The 18,534-nt window shown below is 41.2% G+C and overlaps 1 protein-coding gene across 1 annotated transcript in view; it reads left to right on the forward strand.

Annotated features, from left to right (window-relative positions):
• Window positions 1–18,534, forward strand: part of GSK3B (glycogen synthase kinase 3 beta) — a 151,286-nt gene that overhangs the window by 44,093 nt on the left and 88,659 nt on the right. Inside the window, exon 2 of the mRNA XM_084272788.1 lies at window positions 14,811–15,004. Within this exon, the coding sequence (XP_084128914.1) occupies window positions 14,811–15,004 (194 nt within the window). The remainder of the gene's footprint in view (window positions 1–14,810; window positions 15,005–18,534) is intronic.

Consider the following 18,534-nt stretch of genomic DNA (forward strand, 5'->3'; position numbering starts at 1 on the left):
GGTTTGTGTGTGAATGGCTGCTGCTGTGGAAAATAACTTCTGTTCAAGACTTGACTTTGTGTCTGAGCCAAATTGCAGGCATTCCAGCTGTATTCTATATGCTCCTTTCCAATCTTGCATTAGTGAGAATTTCTTCTCCGCTCTTTAAGTCAACACTGCTTGATCTTTAGCTTACATTATTGTGGTTGTATTCTGTTCCCAAACTCATGCTAAGTGTTTCTGATCTTATTTAGTCAGTTTAGAGGCAATTTTACATTGTATTGCTTCTGTCTGACCCCAAGAAGAGAGATGACTTTCTGAACAAGGTAAAGATGAATACAGTGTAGTAATAGTGCCTGCATGCTGGCTAGTGAGCTCATGTCTTAGCTGTCCTGGACCTGGAACAAAATTGTTACTACTTGCTACTGTACATATTTAGATAAAATTTCAGCCTTCTACCAGCTGGTCTGACAGTGATACACTTTAGAGATGTCGCTTCTGCTTATGCCTGTTCAGAAATGGTTGACTGGCTTATTGCATATAATATCTTCAGATAATGGTTTGAGTTCACAAATTCAGGAAGAAAAACCCAGGGATACTGTCTCTGGCTTGGCAAGCTCCTAAGCTACCCGTGGCTTGTCCTGTTTTATACTCTTCCTTAAACGCTGTTTGTTGCTGTAAGAGATGGGAAAATGGAATAGGTGAACCTCTTGCTTTGTCTCTTATGTACTTCTTGTACATTGATAGATAGTGTATTTTGAGTATCTTTTTGTCTATCTGAACCTTTCTAATAAAGGAATTGTATTCCTTCAGGTGCTTTATTTTAGTTGCTGTCTACACTTGTCTACGGTAGAATGCTAGGCTGCTCCTCTGCCTTTCCTTGGAGAAGAGTATCTGTTACTGCATTGCAAGTAGCCTCCTTACCTGCACCAAGATAAAGTGTGGATTTTTTTTCCTCCAGTTGTAGCAGCAGTAAAGAAGTAACAGGACCCATTCTCTCCTTCCAGAAATGGAAGTGTTCTGCACAGTCTTGGCTTCATATTGCCTGGTTTATCTTGTTTGAGATTCCTAGGATGAGGGTAAACGTAAGAAGGGGAGGAAGAGCTAACAGTGTTGAGGCCTCAAAATGTTACTTCTCTTCCCTGAAAGACAGTCAAGCTTCTAATGAATAAAACTTGCTGCACAGCTGGCAGGAAAGCCTCAGGTACTTGGAGATTAACAGCAGGCCTTGAAAAACCTCCCCTTCTGAATAGGTATGCAGCTTTTACAGGCATATATGTATCATTTCTCAGAACTTGCTCCCATGAGCTTTTAGCCTTCTATTTTGTATCGCTTATTTTCTGCTTTGTCATGTTTTCAGAAGTGATACTCTTTTGTCTGGTGTGAAAGCTGGCCAAACTAGGGAAGGGCTTGGTTTTCCTAGTTATTTTTCTTCTTGCTCGCATAATTGAGAGGAAGTTTTGCTAAAACAGTGCTGCTCTCCTCTCCCTGTTTCCAGATACCTGACACTATTTTAGGATTTCAAGCTCCAGCAGTTTTCCTTAACAAACAATTACAGGAACAGTTCTGAGAATTTCAGCTGTATGTGTAAAGATTGTCCCTGAAAGCCTCAGTCTGCTCATGTGCTGACAGAAAGGAATTGAATCCCCAGATGTTTGGGCTCGTTCTTATGAGGAGAAATACTGCTTTTGTTCATATTGGGTTGTTTTTTTTTTGAGAAAGCTGATCCCTCTTGTTTTAATAAAATCTCTGTATTGCAATGAAACATTTGGAAACATCTCTTGTAGTTTGAATTATGTTACTGTCTTTCACAGGGGAAAAAAGTCTTACCGAAGTAGGTGTATTGTTTTTGAGGGGAAAACTAAACACACTTATTGAAAGTTTTAAGAAGTCTTAGGAGAAAAACATGTTAGCTAACATATGCATTTTAAGGCAGGATAGTTGCTGACCAGAATACATGCCTATACTGCACTGTAACACTTTTTTCTTGTAACCACAGTTGCATTCTGAGGTTGTTTTTGCTTTGAGGAAGCTGTGGCTGCGGTGCCCAGGTGCTGTCGCTTTGGTTTGCCTAAGCCTGCAGCTTGGTGACTACATCAGCCTGCCCTTGACGCAGGCTGTCACAAAGAGGGATGGCTCTGGCCCTGCTCCCTGCGCGCGTCTCTCTGCCAGCCCAGGCGCTCACATTGCTGTGTGGGAGTTCTGTCCCCCCGCGAGCAGCTCGGACCTGGCTGGCTCGCCGGTAGCAGCTGTGCGATAGCTGTGAAACCAGCAGCGCAAAGCGCGGTCGGGGCTCAGGGAGGGGTGGGAGGGCCAGCGCTGCCCGGCGGGAGGCAGCGTCCTTTGCGGGCTGCAGCTCTGCAGTGGCGCTGAGTCAAAGGGTGTGGCCGTGCGCTGCACTTGGCACGGTTTATCTGGGGGTATCGGCAGTAAAGGAGCCGTCATCTCCGTTCTTCACCTTGTCAGATCTAACAGCTGCCTGTCCTTAGGATGAGTTGGTTCAGCTTGCTGTTTTGAGGCTTATTTTGGAGATAAATTAGTTTTTCAGATCGGTAAGCTAAACCGACTCATTCTTGGGCTATAAGATTGCCAGATTTTCTGTGACAGGAGCATGAAGGTGGGATATAAGACCATCCTTTTTGGCATTAGCCTCAGCTTTGATCAGATTAAGTATAATGTGAAAATAAACTGTAGTCTCTCTGGTTACCTAAAATAGTTTGAGAGATGTCCAACACTTAGTTCTCGTGATCTTGTTGTTCCACTGTTTTTATTACTTCAAAGAAAATAAAACATCAAGACTTGCCAGTGATGGAAAGCTTATGCATCTAGCTTCTAAAATGCTGCCTCATCTGTAACAAGAGCTCTTTCACCGAGATAGCTATTCCTGCCATGGAAAATATCTGCACTGCATTGATGGCATGCCTACAGTCTCTTAATGTTAATTGAGATAATGCTCTCCCTGAATTCAAAACCATCTTTAACCTAAACTGACTTGTTCCATTTCTGTGCAGTTCTGTGGCACAGTCTAAGGCGGTAACGTGGGACAGATGCGGAGGCTGCATAGTCTCTTGGAGCCACTCTGTGTTCTGCAGCGTGAACTGGACAGTGCAGTACAAATGGAGGTTTTTTATTTCCTCTGGCTGAAATGGCTGTAATGCCCCTTTCACTCAGAACAGCATTCAAACACAGGTCACAGATAAATGTAGGGATTCCAAATAGCTGCTACTAACTTCACTTTTTTTCACTATGTTCCCTCCCCCCACAACGTGTTTTCCACCCCAGGTGGAAATGTTCTTATTCCTCCTCCAGCATTAAAAAACAGGCATCAGATGAATGCCTCTTCATAACTAGTTTCATCTGTCTTTCTTTTTAGGTTTTGGCTGCTGTATCAGAATCTGGATAAATCTGTTTCTCACTGTGATTTCTCTCTAATAGATTCTCTAGGTTGAACTGTGAGGGTCTGTGATGTTGTATCCTGGTATTACAGGGAATAGCACGACAAGCACACGCTGTATTCCTGTCCTGTTTTCAGTGAAGATAGACAGTGAAAAAGCATCGCAAAGCAAAAAGTAGAGTCCTCTGACATCTTGGAGGGTAGGAAAAATAGAAGCCAGAGCTCTGGCTGGGGGAAGAGCTTGGTCCTCTGCCTGCCTAGGAAATCTCTGCAGGTTCAAGCAGGTGTTACTGTTCACTGCACTTGGGTTGTCAAGGCTACCTGTCTTACTGACAACACAGAAATTGCTCTCTATTAAACAAAAAAAATTTAAGGGTGCGGCACTGTGACAAAGATTGGATGCTCTGGCAGATAACTCCACCGGTGTACTAGCAGGGACCGTGCCAAGACTTCAGCAGATTGAGAAGTACATGTCTCTTGCCCTCCTCCTTCCTCCACTGCTCCGTAGCCTGGCAGGGAGGGGCTGCAGAGGCCACAGACATGGGTGGAGGCTCTGGAGGCCCAGGCTGTCTGCAGTGATGGTGACAGCAGGCGCTTATGTACTTGGAGAACTTTTGAGGGCTCTCTGTCCAGTGCTAATCTGGTAATAGTCCTCCTCCAAATTCTCTTCTTGAATCTCTGCTCTTGTTTCTGATGCTCCTAGCTTTGCGTCTCTTTCTTACAGGTCTGATGTTGTGGTAGTATTTGCCTCTTTCCCCTTACTTACCTTCACTTTTTTCTTTTTAGCATATCTCCTTTAAGGTCTTCCTTCCTTCTTTCTGTCTTACAGTACCTGCCTAGGTCTGTCTGTCTGCTCTTTAGGCTGGGCTGCAGGCGTGCCAAGGCAGGAGCTGTCTCTTATTCCCGGTGCTGCGCCTAGCTCAGTGGGGTCCTGTTCACACTGGATACTTAAGCACTGCTGTGATAGACATGGTTGAAAGATTTCTTATTTAAACCCCAGTAGAAGAATGGAGCATCCCTCTAAGATGTATGAGATGGTCTGTCTTTGTGCAAGTGTGTAGTAGGAAGGGTCTTGGCAGTTTCCAGTTCTGTGGGTTTTGCTTAATGGTGTGGTCTTGTGCATTAGAAACCTTGGAGTGGATGCAGAGAGAGAACGAACAGGAAAAAATAGTGAAGATCTGCGCTCTGAGGCATTAGAGATGTACTTGGCTAAGTGACACGTACATTTAACCAGATGCAAAAGCAAGTGCAGTTAAAACTGCGCCAGGGAAGGCTCCGGCACGTAGGCAGAGTCCTTCTTAAGTGGTTTACAAGAAATTACTTTATTGAAAGGTTTATGGGTCATACCAGATACTGCAAAGGGAAGATTGTAGACCTTCTAGGTGTTCCCCAAATATACGGTTTATCGTTTGTTAGCTTTGGGGAGGGGAGATTTGGAGTCTCTGACTGTGCTTTTAAAACTGCCGTATCAGTAGGTACCCAGTGACAGATTTGGTATCTCAGCCCTGCTGATAGACTTGTTGAGGGTCAACTGTTGAATGGCATGAGCAAGTGGGTAAATACGATCTGTTTGTAACTTGGGGTTCTCCAGTGCCCTGTCAGGGCTCAGTTACAAAGGTTTTATAAGTTATTATGTGTCAGCTGAACTGCTATAGTTATCTTTGGCAAATGTTTGCTAAATCATGTTCCCTGATGATGTAAGAGGGAGGAACTAAAGGAAACTTCAAATAAGGAATCCTAGTACTATATAGGCTAAGTTTCTCTGCTAGCAATTAATGCAGAACTACATAGCAAAGGGGAGTACTGTTGAGGCCACAAACTCATGCTAAAATTATGTTGTCGTGCTGTTTCTGCTCACTCCCCATCTCTGCCCTTGTCTCTTGTTCTGCATTTAATCTGTAAACTCAGGAATGACCTGACCTGAGACTATAAAAACAAACGCTGTCATGATACCTCATTACTCGCTTCCTAATCTGTGGAATCACCTTATCTAAACATAAAGTTGTTCTATATAGCTAAATAACTTTTGGGAGGTGGGCTCATCTGTATGTGAGAGCTGTGTGGGGAGAGAGGAGAACAGAAGAGTGCCTACTAAAAATAACTTGTTAACAGGCAAGAAACTGCTTATGAAACCCCACCATCAACCAGTGTTTAGATTACCTTAATTGTATGTTGCTGTATTTTTTGTCCAAAGCAGAAATTTAAGTATAAGCTTTCTGGTGGATATTTTGTGTAGTCACAGGAAAAAAGGAAAATCCTTAATACTGCTAAGATAATAGGGTAGGGTTTCCCACCACCACCACCTCAGTGTTAACTGCAGCTTGAGAAAGCTGTTTTGCTTAGAAATTTGCTCTGTTGGTCTGTCTGCCATGACAGAGTACTCGAAGGGAGCTATTTACTACAGAGAGAGATGGCCAACATAAGCCTTAGAGGTGCCTCAGAAAGGTGTGGGGCACGATCTTACCCAGTGATAGGAAGGAAGGCTTTAGTAAGGCTTTCCTTTAGATGCTGAAGTAAACATCCCTTTTGAATTCAGCTGCTTGGTTCTTAAGTCAGTGGGATGGTAGCCTGCTGGGACTTGGTGGTGGTTGTTTCAAGCAGCTGGCTGTTGGAGTCCCATCTGCCACAGCTGGATCCAGAGGAGGTCATCTGATGGCCAATGCGATAGGCATCCGGGCTAGATCAACAGGGCTCTTCCTGTCCTTTTTCCTTTTGTATTTTTGTTTGGTTTGGCTTTTAAATTGTTCCCAGCCAAGCTTATGCTGGGGTAGACTAGTGCAACTGCATGGTCAGTGTTGTGCTGTGCTTGCTTTGGCTTCCTCTACTAAGATCTGATATTTTAACCCTATGGTGAATGTTCAAGGGCCTGCTAAGTGCAATGTCCATTACTTAAAGTTTTGTTTACAGTCTTTAGCATTAGGCTTTCCAAGAGAGTGGCCTCTCAAAAAGAAAAAAAAAAAAAGTGATTGCCTCTAAAGGGAGAAGTAGGGCTCCACTTGTGTTTGGAATGACTGAACTGAGATGCAGTAAATCCAGATGCTGTGCTGGTGGTGTGTTGGTTGGGGTTTGGGGTTTTTTTTCCAACAGATAAATAATAGGAGGGAAAAAAAGTCCCTGCATCTTGGTGCGATTTTATGTGTTTATTATATCAAATATAGGCAGATAAAGCATGTCAGCAGCTGTCATGCTTTCCTGGGAAATATATTTAGTTCCTCTTTCCTTGTGACATACTGACCTCAAAAAGGCATGAAGACAGAGGTCAGTTGAGTTACACGCTATTTCATTTTTGTTACAAAGTTATGTTGCCTTTCTGAGGTGTTCCTGCTTATTTTGTAGTGATGGTATTATTTGTTTTACGATAGCAGTGACTGACATCTGTCTAGTGTTTACTTTTTAGTCCATTTTCCAGTTGTCTCCTGCATGAACTTAGCACTTAGAATTTGTATTGCCGTTTTAGAATCCGCTGATAAAAATGTAGGTACTAAGGTGTTTTGGGATTAGAGGTTTTGCTTTCTGGGAGGTGTTGAAATTTCTTGACATGAAAAAAGCATCAGTATCTTTCGGTGCAAGTGGGGTGATTTTTTTTTTTTAATTATTTTATCCCTTCCCCCCCCCTTCCTTCCTTCCTTTGTGTCCAGCTAGAGGCAAAGGCAGCTTTTATTTAAGGACGAGTGTTCTAAAAACCTTTCACCTTGGTGATCTTTGGTTTGGCAGTTGTTACTGAAACTTGTCCTGATTATTTGTCTCCATATTGAACAGAAGTGAATTGACAATTAACTGTGGCTGTCATTTGATCATCAACTGTTAACAAAGCCAAATAATGCCTTTCACCTTTTCATCATTTATCACCTTACTGTGTTTTGGTTTAAATTAAATGCAGATTTTGATTGTTGTGGAAAGCAGCATATCTGGTGTTGTGCTACGACACCATTGCAGTAGTGCTGGGTAGAAAAAAAGTGGCTTGTGTAGGTATTGAACCTTTCTGACCTTTTTAAGGTCAGAGAGTCATCATATTCATCCTGTGAAGACTTTCTTATTTCAAGCCTAGCAGTTGTGGTATATTGCATGATTTAGGAAAGATTGCAATCTAAAATAACAACCTGTGTTGCAGCAATAACCTTAACTGTTAGGGGTTTTTTAGTTGTTTGTTGGGGGGGGGTTAAGAAAAAATATTTTCCTTATTAATTTTGTCCACCCACAAATCGGTCTGGAAATTCTGCAGTTTCTGTTTCTATTCATTATGTGGAAGATCATCTTCACCTGCAGAGCAGAGCCTGTCCCTCAAGCAGGTAGCTTTTAGATTGAACCCTCCAGCTTTCTCTTTGACTTAAATTGTTTGAGCTCTTAAGGTCTCCCTCAAAGTAATGTATTTTTCTGACCTTATAATGTCTGTGGCTTCTTTCTGAATCTCTAGTGTTTTGAATCATCACCCTTGAATTTTAGCTGGTACGACTGGGCATGCTATTCCAGTAGCTGTTGCATGGATGTCAGATAGGAAAGAGGAGAACTCTAGGTTGGGTTTTTTGTGGGTTGGGATTTTTTTGGGGTTTTTTGGGTTTTTTTGGTAGAGGTGTTTTTTTTTTTCTTGGATCCCTCTGTGTAATCTGTGCCTGGTTTACATAAAAAGGGAGACCAGTTGCTGTTTTGTTGATCTCTACCCTGTGCATAGCGCTCTACATCTTGGGTGCAAGAACTTAATGAGGTTGTGAAAGTGAGACCAAAGATTAATGCCAGTGGGGCCTCCTACTGTATACTGTTAGGTCATCGTTATGTTGAAGTTTATGGGCTAGTGTACTGTAATTTGATTAATAATCATGTTTCTTCCTATGTATGTGTTTCTTTATTAATTTAGTCAGAAGTCCTACAGAAGTCACAGTGCTTTTGCATCAGTGCTTCCCCTTAATTTTCCAAATGAACTTGTAATCTCTTTAACAATATGGAGTCCAACAATCCAGTTTCTTTAAACTTTATTCACTGTCAAAATAGCTGATACAGTATATCATCTGGAATTGTCAAGTTCACTGGATTATATGAATCATGCTATATACCTTTGAAGTTCTCCAAGTGTTCTGATTTCTTTCAAAAATCAAGATCACTTCCCAGACTTATCTAGCTTTTCCAAAATCCTTGGACACAAATCGTGAGATTCTTCTGATCTTAAGTAATGTCTGGTGGCCGCTCCTTTATTTCAGTATTCAGTTACAGTCAAGAAGTCAGATGACATTTCCTGTGCTAAAACAAGTGTGTGTGTGTGTATATATACACACATATATTTAGTGACTGTGTCTGCCTTCTCTGGGCTGTGATTGGCACAGTTAATGAGTTTTTGTTCAGTGTTTGATCTGAGAAGTTTTTGAAATTCAAGGACTTCCTTCATTGGGGCTAAATTTAAAGATCCAAATATTCTATTTTGTTAGATTCCTTTATTTGATTTTCTGAAGGTTTTTCCAATTTGGTCCTTGAATGTTCATTTCTATCTTCTGTTGTCTACCACTAGGTAACACGCAGTTCACAGATAAAGAAAGGAAGCTATCTAGTAGACCAATTCATAAACACAATTTTTTATTATTTTTCTTCTGTACTGGCTCATAATTATTATCTTTTTGTGAAATTAAAAATTTAAAAATAATAATAGGGAAAATTATTAGAAAAATGTCACCTAGTACTGTGATACCTACTGCTGACAATGTATTGCCTCAAACATATGTGGCTAACACTGAAGGCTCTGAGAGCAGCTGATGACCTCCTTCCTTCACATACCATGAACAGATATCTAAGAAGCCAGGTGTTTTATTTCATAGCCTAATCTGATGGTCGGCATCGGATCCTAGCAGATAGTTTTTCTTGTGCTTTCTATTAAGACATTTGTTTAATAAAGTGTTTCAGATCTTTTGACAGTCTCAATTGTCAATGGCTGAAAAAAGCCAATGCAATTCTGACAGACTTCCATCCCCTTCTGGTCACTTATTTCTCTGTAGATAGTTATGTCAGCTGCTGGTTGTAACCTCCTCGCATTGGCAGGGGCTAGTTTGAGCAGTGTAGGGTTTCCACCGACTGTATTGAACGTTGAGCAAATGAAGATGGAGTGCATGGAAGCCTTAGACTCGGGAAAGGGAGAAGTGGTCAATATTGACTTAAAATTGAGCCATGTCTTAACAGGGAGGTGGCACTGTGAATTAAAACAGATCGTTGAAGATACTTGAATTAAGTGGAGTCAAACAGTCACATGACCTCAGACGTTGCAGAGAGTGTGGTGTAAGTCCGTGAGGTTTTCTTGTAGGACTTAAACCCCAAGGAACATCTAATGGTAGGACCTGCGAGCAAGTAGGAATGTGACAATTGGAAGAGGGAAACAAGAGGAGATGGGTAAAGAAAGAGGAAAGAAAAAGAGGAAGAGGAGGAGTTTGTAGACAGCACAAAGTATTGAGGTTGCATTGGAAGTAGGAAGAAAGCAGCTGTAAACATCCTGCTTATTCATTGTTTCTTCTCTTCAACTTCAAAACATATCTAAGAGTAGAAAGAGGGTGTATATGGAGTTGAAATAATTGTTAGTCTCTGGCTATGCATGTGTGTTGGTTCTGCTTTGTCAGAAGCTAAAAGCTGAAGGGATGTGGGGCAGATAGGACTTTGGACTTTCACCAGTCCCATTCCTTAGAAGGCATGGGAGGAGTTCTGATGAATAGCAGAGGGCTCTTTCATGGTCTGAAGTCTGGAGTGAATTTTATTGACTGGCAGCGATGTTTAGGCACTGGCAAAAAGCGGATGTGCAGTACTGTAGTAGAATGGTCAGCTTTGAGCTGGCAGTAGGTATCTGCAGCTGGTGGGATATTTATGTGGTGAAATGCTTGTCCAGTAGCAGAATCCCTCATCTCACTTGAGTAAACGTCTGCCACTGTTTCTTTTGAGTTATGTGCCTCCCATTCCCAAACCGTACGTTAAGATAAATTAAGATTAAACCAAAATGAATATGAATCAGTATAAACTGGTGAACAAAAGACAGAATTTAATATATTTGACTTGTTTTTCCCCCCGAATGTACAAGATTGAATTAATATGCAGCTTGAAAGGGTTATTCACCATTGGCATTCAGTAAAATAAAGACGTGAGCCATTCTGAAGTTATACCAAGATACCGGAAAATAGAGTTTGAGCTTGCACTGATGCTCTTATAAACTGTAGGCTTGTAAGTGGAGTATGTTCTTTACGTCCCACAAACTGATGAGTGCTGTCTGATTTCAAACCACTGACTTTACTTAATGCTTGTGACTTGTCCTGTACAGTCTTCATGTGATAAAGGTGGAAAGTGAGCTAAAAAGAATAGAGCATGTAGGAATTAAAATACCTGGATTTTGTTTCAGTTCCACATCAGACTTCTGGAATAGCCTCTTCATCAAAAAACACCCCCAAATGCCACGTGATGGATGTTAAAGATCAAAATAGCATAGGGAAATGCTTTAAGGGTTTGCATGAAACATACCAAGTGAAAGTAAAGATGTTTTAGAACGATAGCTATTTGTTTTTACTTGTGCCTCTGTCCTGGGTGTTGGAAATGTGACTTGTTTTGATGATGGTTGTACAGTCACGTGAATCAGCTCGGTCATATTGTCACCAGCACCAGAAACCATGTTTTTTTGGACAAATACTGGGTGACTGTTCTGATGATACTGTTTAGTATCTTGGTGTTTGGGCCTTCCTGCCTTCCTTAGTTTTTCAATTTAATGTTTTAGTTCTATTGTGGACCTACAATCAAAGGTGTCCAGAGTGCGTTTGGCAATGCCTGCTGATCCAATGGGGCCACTAAGTCTGACAGTCTGAAACAAAGTAAGAGGTGAAAGGGATGAGATGGAAACTGTCTAGGCTTCTCATTAAGACTTCCTGTGGTACAATGCTTCTTGGTGTTTGCTGTTAGGAATCTCCCTTTATAGGTGGTGAAGATGGCTGGAAAGGGTGTTCTTCATTATCTTTAGTGAACTCCTTTATTTGCTGTTCAACTCGCAAGTCAACTCTTGCTGTCCAGATAGTAAAAAAACCCCAGGATATCTGTTCTGAATTGTCCGTGGGCTTCTGAACAGTACATCCATCTCTGCAGAGCGATGAGTGGCAGAACAGGCTTGGGCCCCCTGGATGCTGCTGTAATACAAATACGCAGTGTTTGTATGCTTTGTAACGTAGTGAGATGTTTTAGCCTTTGAGATCAAAGTTGTCAAAGGTGCAAGGTAGATTTTCCCCCTACTGTTCGATTATTATGTAATGGAGTGTAACAAACTCTAACAGACATATTTTTTGAAAGCTTGGAGGCATTACAGTAGCTTTTTGGGATGGATTTGCAAGAGCTGTTTTTTATTGAAAGAAGGAAACTGGAAGTACCATCTAGGAGGCTTAATGCTATGTAACGTTCTGGTAACAAGACAAACTAGTTCTTGATGTAGCTAGTTAAATTGTCAGGTCTTAGTTTTAAGCACCAAAAATTTTAACAAGTTCAGTTGGGAGCTGTTTTTTCTGTGGTGGTAAAGGAAAGTCTGTAACACTAATTGCCTTCTCATTTGAGGTCTGGAGAAGTTGGCCAGTGCCATGTTGGGAAGAACCACCTGACGTGACATGAAATTCAGAGTTTGCTTATGTGGTTGAGGAGACCCCCAAATTAATTGTAGCTCTGAAAAGTGTCCTTAGAATCCATTTATTGATACAGAATACTTCAAATATCAACCAATATTCACAGGGACAAATTTGGGATTTTGTTTACCTCTAAGAGTTCAGTAGTCTTGATTTTTGGGAAGGTGGGGAGGAAACCTCATTAGCAATAACCCTCAGTACTATGGCCTGGTGACCAAGGGGGTGGGGGGAAGCCCTCAAAAATGTGAAGTAGGGGGCTACATTGTAAATGAAGATTGCTGCAGTAAAGCAGACATTACCTATGTATATATGCTGGGTTAAAATGCTAATCGCAGAATAGTCAGGCAAGTAAAATACAGGGCTGTTATCAGAATTACTTTCAACTTGTTTACCAAAAAAGGGGTTTAATGTTCTTTCTTTTCCTGGATTCCTTCCATTTATTTTTTACAGTTATCAAAAAGGGTGAATTTTCCATGCAGTTTTGGTCTGCTTCCATTTGTGTTCCACTCTCCCTCTGAGCAGATGTTAATCTGTCTTTTCAGTTTACCATTTTTTTGGGTTGTTTCTCTTCAAATTTGTAAACCTGCATCTCACCTTCACATGAATATTTTGGAGAAGGGTGATAACTTGCTTGGCAAGTATTGACATCCATTGCAATAATGTACTGTTGTATATATACACACACATATATATTTAATTTGTTCATTTGCTTCTTGGAGCAGTTGGATGCATAAAACCAAACAATTGGTAGGGACTGAAAAGAGGTAGCATAAGGGATGAGTGACAGTTAATGTGGGGTTTTTGGGAGCAAATCATGCCAAGCCAGTCTGGTTTTCTTGGGATCTTACAGGTACAGGAGAAGTAGTGATAGGTGTGTATCTTGACTCTGAAGTTCTGAAACTCATTTTCTTATGCAAACCCCAGGAAAACAATGGACTATGGGAGATCCCTGAAAGACACACAGAATGGTTGGGTTATTCTGTTGGGACATAACAAGAGGTCCAAGATGAAATTAGGATGAGATATTTAATAGGTTTTTATAGAATCTTTAAGCAATCTGACAGTATTCACTGGCTTTTGACATTTCTTAGACAAACTTCATGTAGCATTGTGAAATGGATCTCCTTCTGGTGGTGACTGTGTGCCTGAAGGATGTGACAAGCTGACAGAAGAGTGTTAAGTAACTTTGGATGCAGTTCAGTTAGGACAAATGCAGAATATTAAGCTTTGATAAGAGTAATCCACTTCTGTAAGTGGAAAGTGGACGAGGATTGGACAGGTGGCAGCTCTGCAGGGGAGAACTTGATACACAAACCGACCAGGAGTTAAGTGAGCTGCAGCATTGCACAAGCTGCAAACATTGTGCTGGGCTGTACAAACAACTGTGTTGTAAGTTGGGCACGAGCGATCACCAGCACGCTGGGTGGAGCTGAGGTAAGCTTCCTCTGCAGGGTCTAGCTTTGGGTACTGTGCCTGAGAGATTTTTAGCAGTGAGAGGAGGGGTCCTCCAAAAAGAAATAGCTTCTCCCATCAGGCTAACTTTCTTTGCAGCTTATTTCAAGTGGGTAGTGTGGGAAAGAGGGCAAGGGGAAGCTGTGTCATTTTCCATGCCTTCTGGGAGCAGTACAAGGAGCAATTTACTTTTAAACTGCACTAGAGGTGGTCTGAGCTACCTGTTGGAAAAATCTCTCTAAATGCATGAGTAGTGAAGGACTGGAAGAGATTCTTCAGGGAAGCTGTGGGAGGAAACTTTCACAATGTGCAGATGTGACAGACATCTCTTGAGTGCAGCTTCTGTAGGCTTGCAGAGTGATCGCTGTGGGACAGCAGTTTGCTTCTGGTTTTGTTTGTTTTTTGTTGGGTTGGTTTTTTCTTGCAGCCTTATTCTGTTCTGTAACTTGAGCTGTAGCAATTGAAGGGGCAATAAATGCCCAGTGTGGGCTTGCCGAATGCCTCAAACTTTGGTCCTATTACAAACAAAATCAGACTTTGAACAGGGTTGGCAATAACAGTGGTCTGAGAGCAGGTAGTAGCGGCTTTGGCTTTTGATGGGGAACGTGGCTGCTTTGCTCTGCGTGCACGAGTGGTTGGCTGTGGACTGCTGAAACCAAGGCACGTTCACCTGCGCAGCATCCACCATGATCTTGCATCCTGACAGCACGTCCCTGTCTGCATTCTGGTTCATGTCAAGTGTGTGCCCTTGTCATCCTTCTCTTTCCTCCCTCTGCCCCAGGGAGTGCCGCCCTTCTTGGCATAGAAGAAGGGAGGAGCAGGACTGTGCTGCAAAGTGCAGCCTAGGTTTCATTTCAGGTGCCCACAGCCAGCTTTGACAAAAGTTTATTTCCTAATACATGCAAGCTGAAGCTTTCCATGTAGGTGGGTCGGTAACAGACTTTGTCAGTGCTTCTGGTTGGGTCTTTTTTGCCAGAGAAGGGACAGAGTGCTGCTTTGCAGGCTATACTATTAGTTTGGTATCATCAGTTACAGGAAAATACAGGGAAGTGCTTCATTTTGGTGATACAAACAATAGTGTCTTTAGTACCAATTTTGTTAATCAGATGTAGTAATAAGTGCTTGTCTTGATCCTGCATCACATTTTATTGTTGAGCTATTTGCTCCTGCAAACGGAATATCTTTGTCAGCAATGATCTGTAAGAAAAATTGCTACCACATGCTCAGTGTTTTCTTTGTATTATGTCAGGGTGTTTTATTTTTCTCTGTAATGTTGAAATACATACACTGATGTAAATCTTTGCTTTAAAGTCTTGTTGGTCATATTGTTTCCACGTGTATTTTGATCATTTTTTGTACCTCTTGCTTCCTAGGAGACAAAGATGGCAGCAAAGTGACTACAGTAGTGGCAACTCCTGGACAAGGTCCGGACCGACCACAAGAAGTTAGCTACACAGACACCAAGGTGATTGGAAATGGATCTTTTGGTGTTGTGTATCAAGCCAAACTCTGTGATTCAGGAGAGCTCGTGGCCATTAAGAAAGTCCTGCAGGATAAAAGATTTAAGGTGAGCCTATGTATAAGTTAAGAATATTTTTCATGAATGTTCTCTCATTTTCCATGTCTCTCTCAGCAGCGTTGTTGATATTTTTTAAAAAAATTATTTTCAACAGAGCGTATAAACGCGTATAAAAATTTCCAAGACTGAAGATTAAACAGATGGTTTATGATAAAGGCATATCATTTTAACTTGAAAATCAGTGAGTCACTGTTACAATTATTTGAATTAGTGCAAAACAGGAAGCTGAGAGTCCTGAATTGATGTTGTGGTGCTGTTTTCATGTCACTGGCTAGATGTTTCAGACAACGAACTGGGGAAACAGGGGAAAAAGCTTATCTTAAGCATACTTTTTTCTTGCATGGTTCTTCTCCAGACACTAGTAATTAAGTTGCTGGAAGGAACAGAAGATTTTGGGCTTTTTTCTTGTTGCACCTACAAAACGGAAGGCTGTATGTGAGTAATCGGGAAGTCCGCAGGCCAAGTGAGAAAAATACTGAACCCAGGGCAATTTGGTCTGAAGGCAAATTACTTCCCTTTGTTACCTGATTTATAAGTGTGATCTGTTTTCCTGGGTTTAATAGACTAGGGATTAATATTCTAAACAAGTAGCTTTCCAAAAAGCTGTATTTTTGTCTGGTGATATTTAAACCAAATAAAAGTTAAGGACCATCAGCTATTTCATCATTACTGTTAGTCCTCTGCGTGGTACTTTGTGCTTGACTGCTTTCCCTTATAGTCGAGTGGCCTGCAGCTAAACTTGTGCAAGCAGTGAATAATAGCTAGAGCAATGGGTTTAGCATCTGAAATCAGTGGTGTGGGGTTTAGCACCTGAAGGCTGTGGCTTTCATGTCTGTAGAAGTATAAGGAAAACACATAGAAAACATGCCACAGATAGTCTTGTTGGCACGATCCAAATAGAAAAAATTATGAGCTTAAAAACAGGAAGTCGAAGCATATTTAAGGAAAATTGGCAATTTGAAACTACTTGTTAACAATTTCATACTCACTGTTAGTTTGGCAATATTTTGAAAGGCTGTTAGGTGACATTATAATCTCAGTTTTCTCATTTTTCTAGTAAGACTTCACTGCTAAGCTTCACTGGTAATGTTTATAATTTGTGTCCTGTTTTGGTAGCAAAGTCATTCTTTTGAAGTGTTTTGAAGGAGCTGATGCATGTCTTTTCCTGGAGTCTTGAAATTGATGCCGTCATCACCATGGGCATCAGCATTTCACAGATGCATTAGAGGAAGAATGGAGAAGGAAAGTTGTGTTTAAATTAATGTAATCATGCAGCATTGTTTAACTTCCAGTTGAGAAAGGCATGTAAAGTTCTTACATTGTTCTTACATCTGAGTTATTTCTGGACTGTATTATGTGTTGAAAGCAATTAGTACTAGGGAAGCATGCAATATGATGTAAGAGTGGATTATTTTAGAAGAATGGAAGAGGTAAAGAAATCGCAGAAGCTCTAGAACCTAGTCACACTTAAAAAAGCTTTTTGATCTCTTCCTGTTGCATAGTTTTAGGAGGAGGGCCAGGACCTTTCCCTTACCATTTCATGCTTGGTTGATGTCAGCTAGTGCTTTGGACAGCAGTCTTTGATTTCTTTAGTCTCGTGACTTTGAGGTTGTGCAGGGTGCCAGAATGAAAAGTTGGCTAAGTATTTTAGTTCCTGCCCATCAGATACCAGTAGTTTGTGACATTTTTTAAAATATAAATATATATATATACATATATGAAATCTGTATTGGGCATTTAGAACAAAATGTTGGGCTTCTAGAAAAAAAACATAGGTTTTTGTTTTTCTTTCAGTACTTGATTCAGTGGCATCTTTTATATTTCAGTGAGTTACTTATGCGATTAGAAGAAAAGATCAAGTCTTTTGAATATTAGCACTTTTTGTTTAAGGATAAAAGCAACATAAAGTAAGGTGTTTCCAGTTTGGACTCCGAACTAATGCTCTCTACAATTGCCTGGAACAAGCAACAGGATTGAGAGGAAACGGCCTCAAGTGGCACCAGGGGAAGTCTAGATTGGGTATTATGAAACATTTCTTCACCAAAAAAGTTGTCGGTCATGAGAACAGGCCGCCCAGGGAAGTGGTTGAGGCACCATCCTTGGAGGTATTTAAAATACGTGTAGATGTGGCATTTAGGGATGTGGTTTAATGATTGATTTGGTAGTGTTAGGTTAACAGTTAGATTTGATGAACTTAAAAGGTATTTTCCAGCCTAAATGCTTCTATGTATGATGACATAAGCTGAGAACATCTAGTACCTGGAGGCTTTAATATCCCTAAACTAGATGGAATTAATAGTACATGCACGTGTAGATATACAGACAGATAGCATTAATTTAAAAATATTTTTAACTTCATAATTTGCATGAGTCATGTCTGCAGTAGTACCCAAATTGTTACGTCTTTTTTTTTCATTTTCTTATCCCAGTCTTGTATCCCAGCTGCACAAGATCATCTACCTTTGGTCTCAGCTCCCTAGTTCTTCCCATCCTTCGTCAGCCTAGTCCTCTCTTTCTTTTCACATTCTGATCTGGAAGTGTATGTTCTGTTGGCAGGAGATGTAAATTCCTGCAGGCTGGATGAAAGCCTCTGCCTGGACGGATTTGGAAGCTAGAGGCATGTATCTTATATCAGGAATAGCATACAATTACTTCAGGGTATGCTACTCTTTGGGAACATCTGATCTAGGTTGTAAATGCTGGACCAGATACTTTAGCAGTTCAGCAGGGAACTTTTGAATGTCCGTTGGCTGTACAGTGCGATGGCAGCGCAGGAGCAGATCAGCTCGTCAGATCAGCTGGGCTGTTGCCACCCCCGTACGGCTGCCTGAGTCCAGATCCAGGTCCTTAAGAAATCTGCTGCTGCTTCTTTCTCATTGATGCTTTGGCAACGATGAGGACAATGGTATCGTAGACAGCCAAAGGTGGCAGTAGCTTGTTTAATTTAACTCAACTTTATCAACTTCTGGGGAAGAAAGGGAGCACTTTAGCAGCACCTGACTGCATTGGTCCCAGTGGTGGAGAAGCAACAAGGAAATTAATGCACTGGAGGTCCCTTTCTGAAGTGTAGGTCCTCAACTAAATTTTTGTCTGTATGTTTCAAGCTGGTGCTTGCTTATCTCTGTATCCTGATGGATTTATCTTGTTACACACAATGTAATTCCTTTGTTGTGGTTTAGCTATTTAAAAAACATACACTTCCAGAAAAGGTCTCAGGAAATCTTGAAACTTCAAGGGCATGAATCAGAACCTTCAGGAAGTTCGGAGAGAATGTAACTTCTAGCCTCCTCCTGCGTTTTCTGAATGTGGAGGCAGTTTATTGTAAAGATGTGGAAAATGCACCATAGCTGCCAAGTTTTAGATCTCTGTCAGGAAGTTGAGATACTTTCATCCAGGTTTAAAGCTAGCTTGAAAACTGTAATTAACAGAGGGGGTTTGTCTTTTTCCTTTTTCCGTTTTCCATTACTATGACAAGTTAATTTCAACTGAAGTTGAAGCAGCATTGGCCTGTGGCAGAC

This window comes from Gallinula chloropus, assembly GCF_964237585.1.
Source record: "Gallinula chloropus genome assembly, chromosome: 1".
Classification (NCBI taxonomy): Eukaryota; Metazoa; Chordata; class Aves; order Gruiformes; family Rallidae; genus Gallinula; species Gallinula chloropus.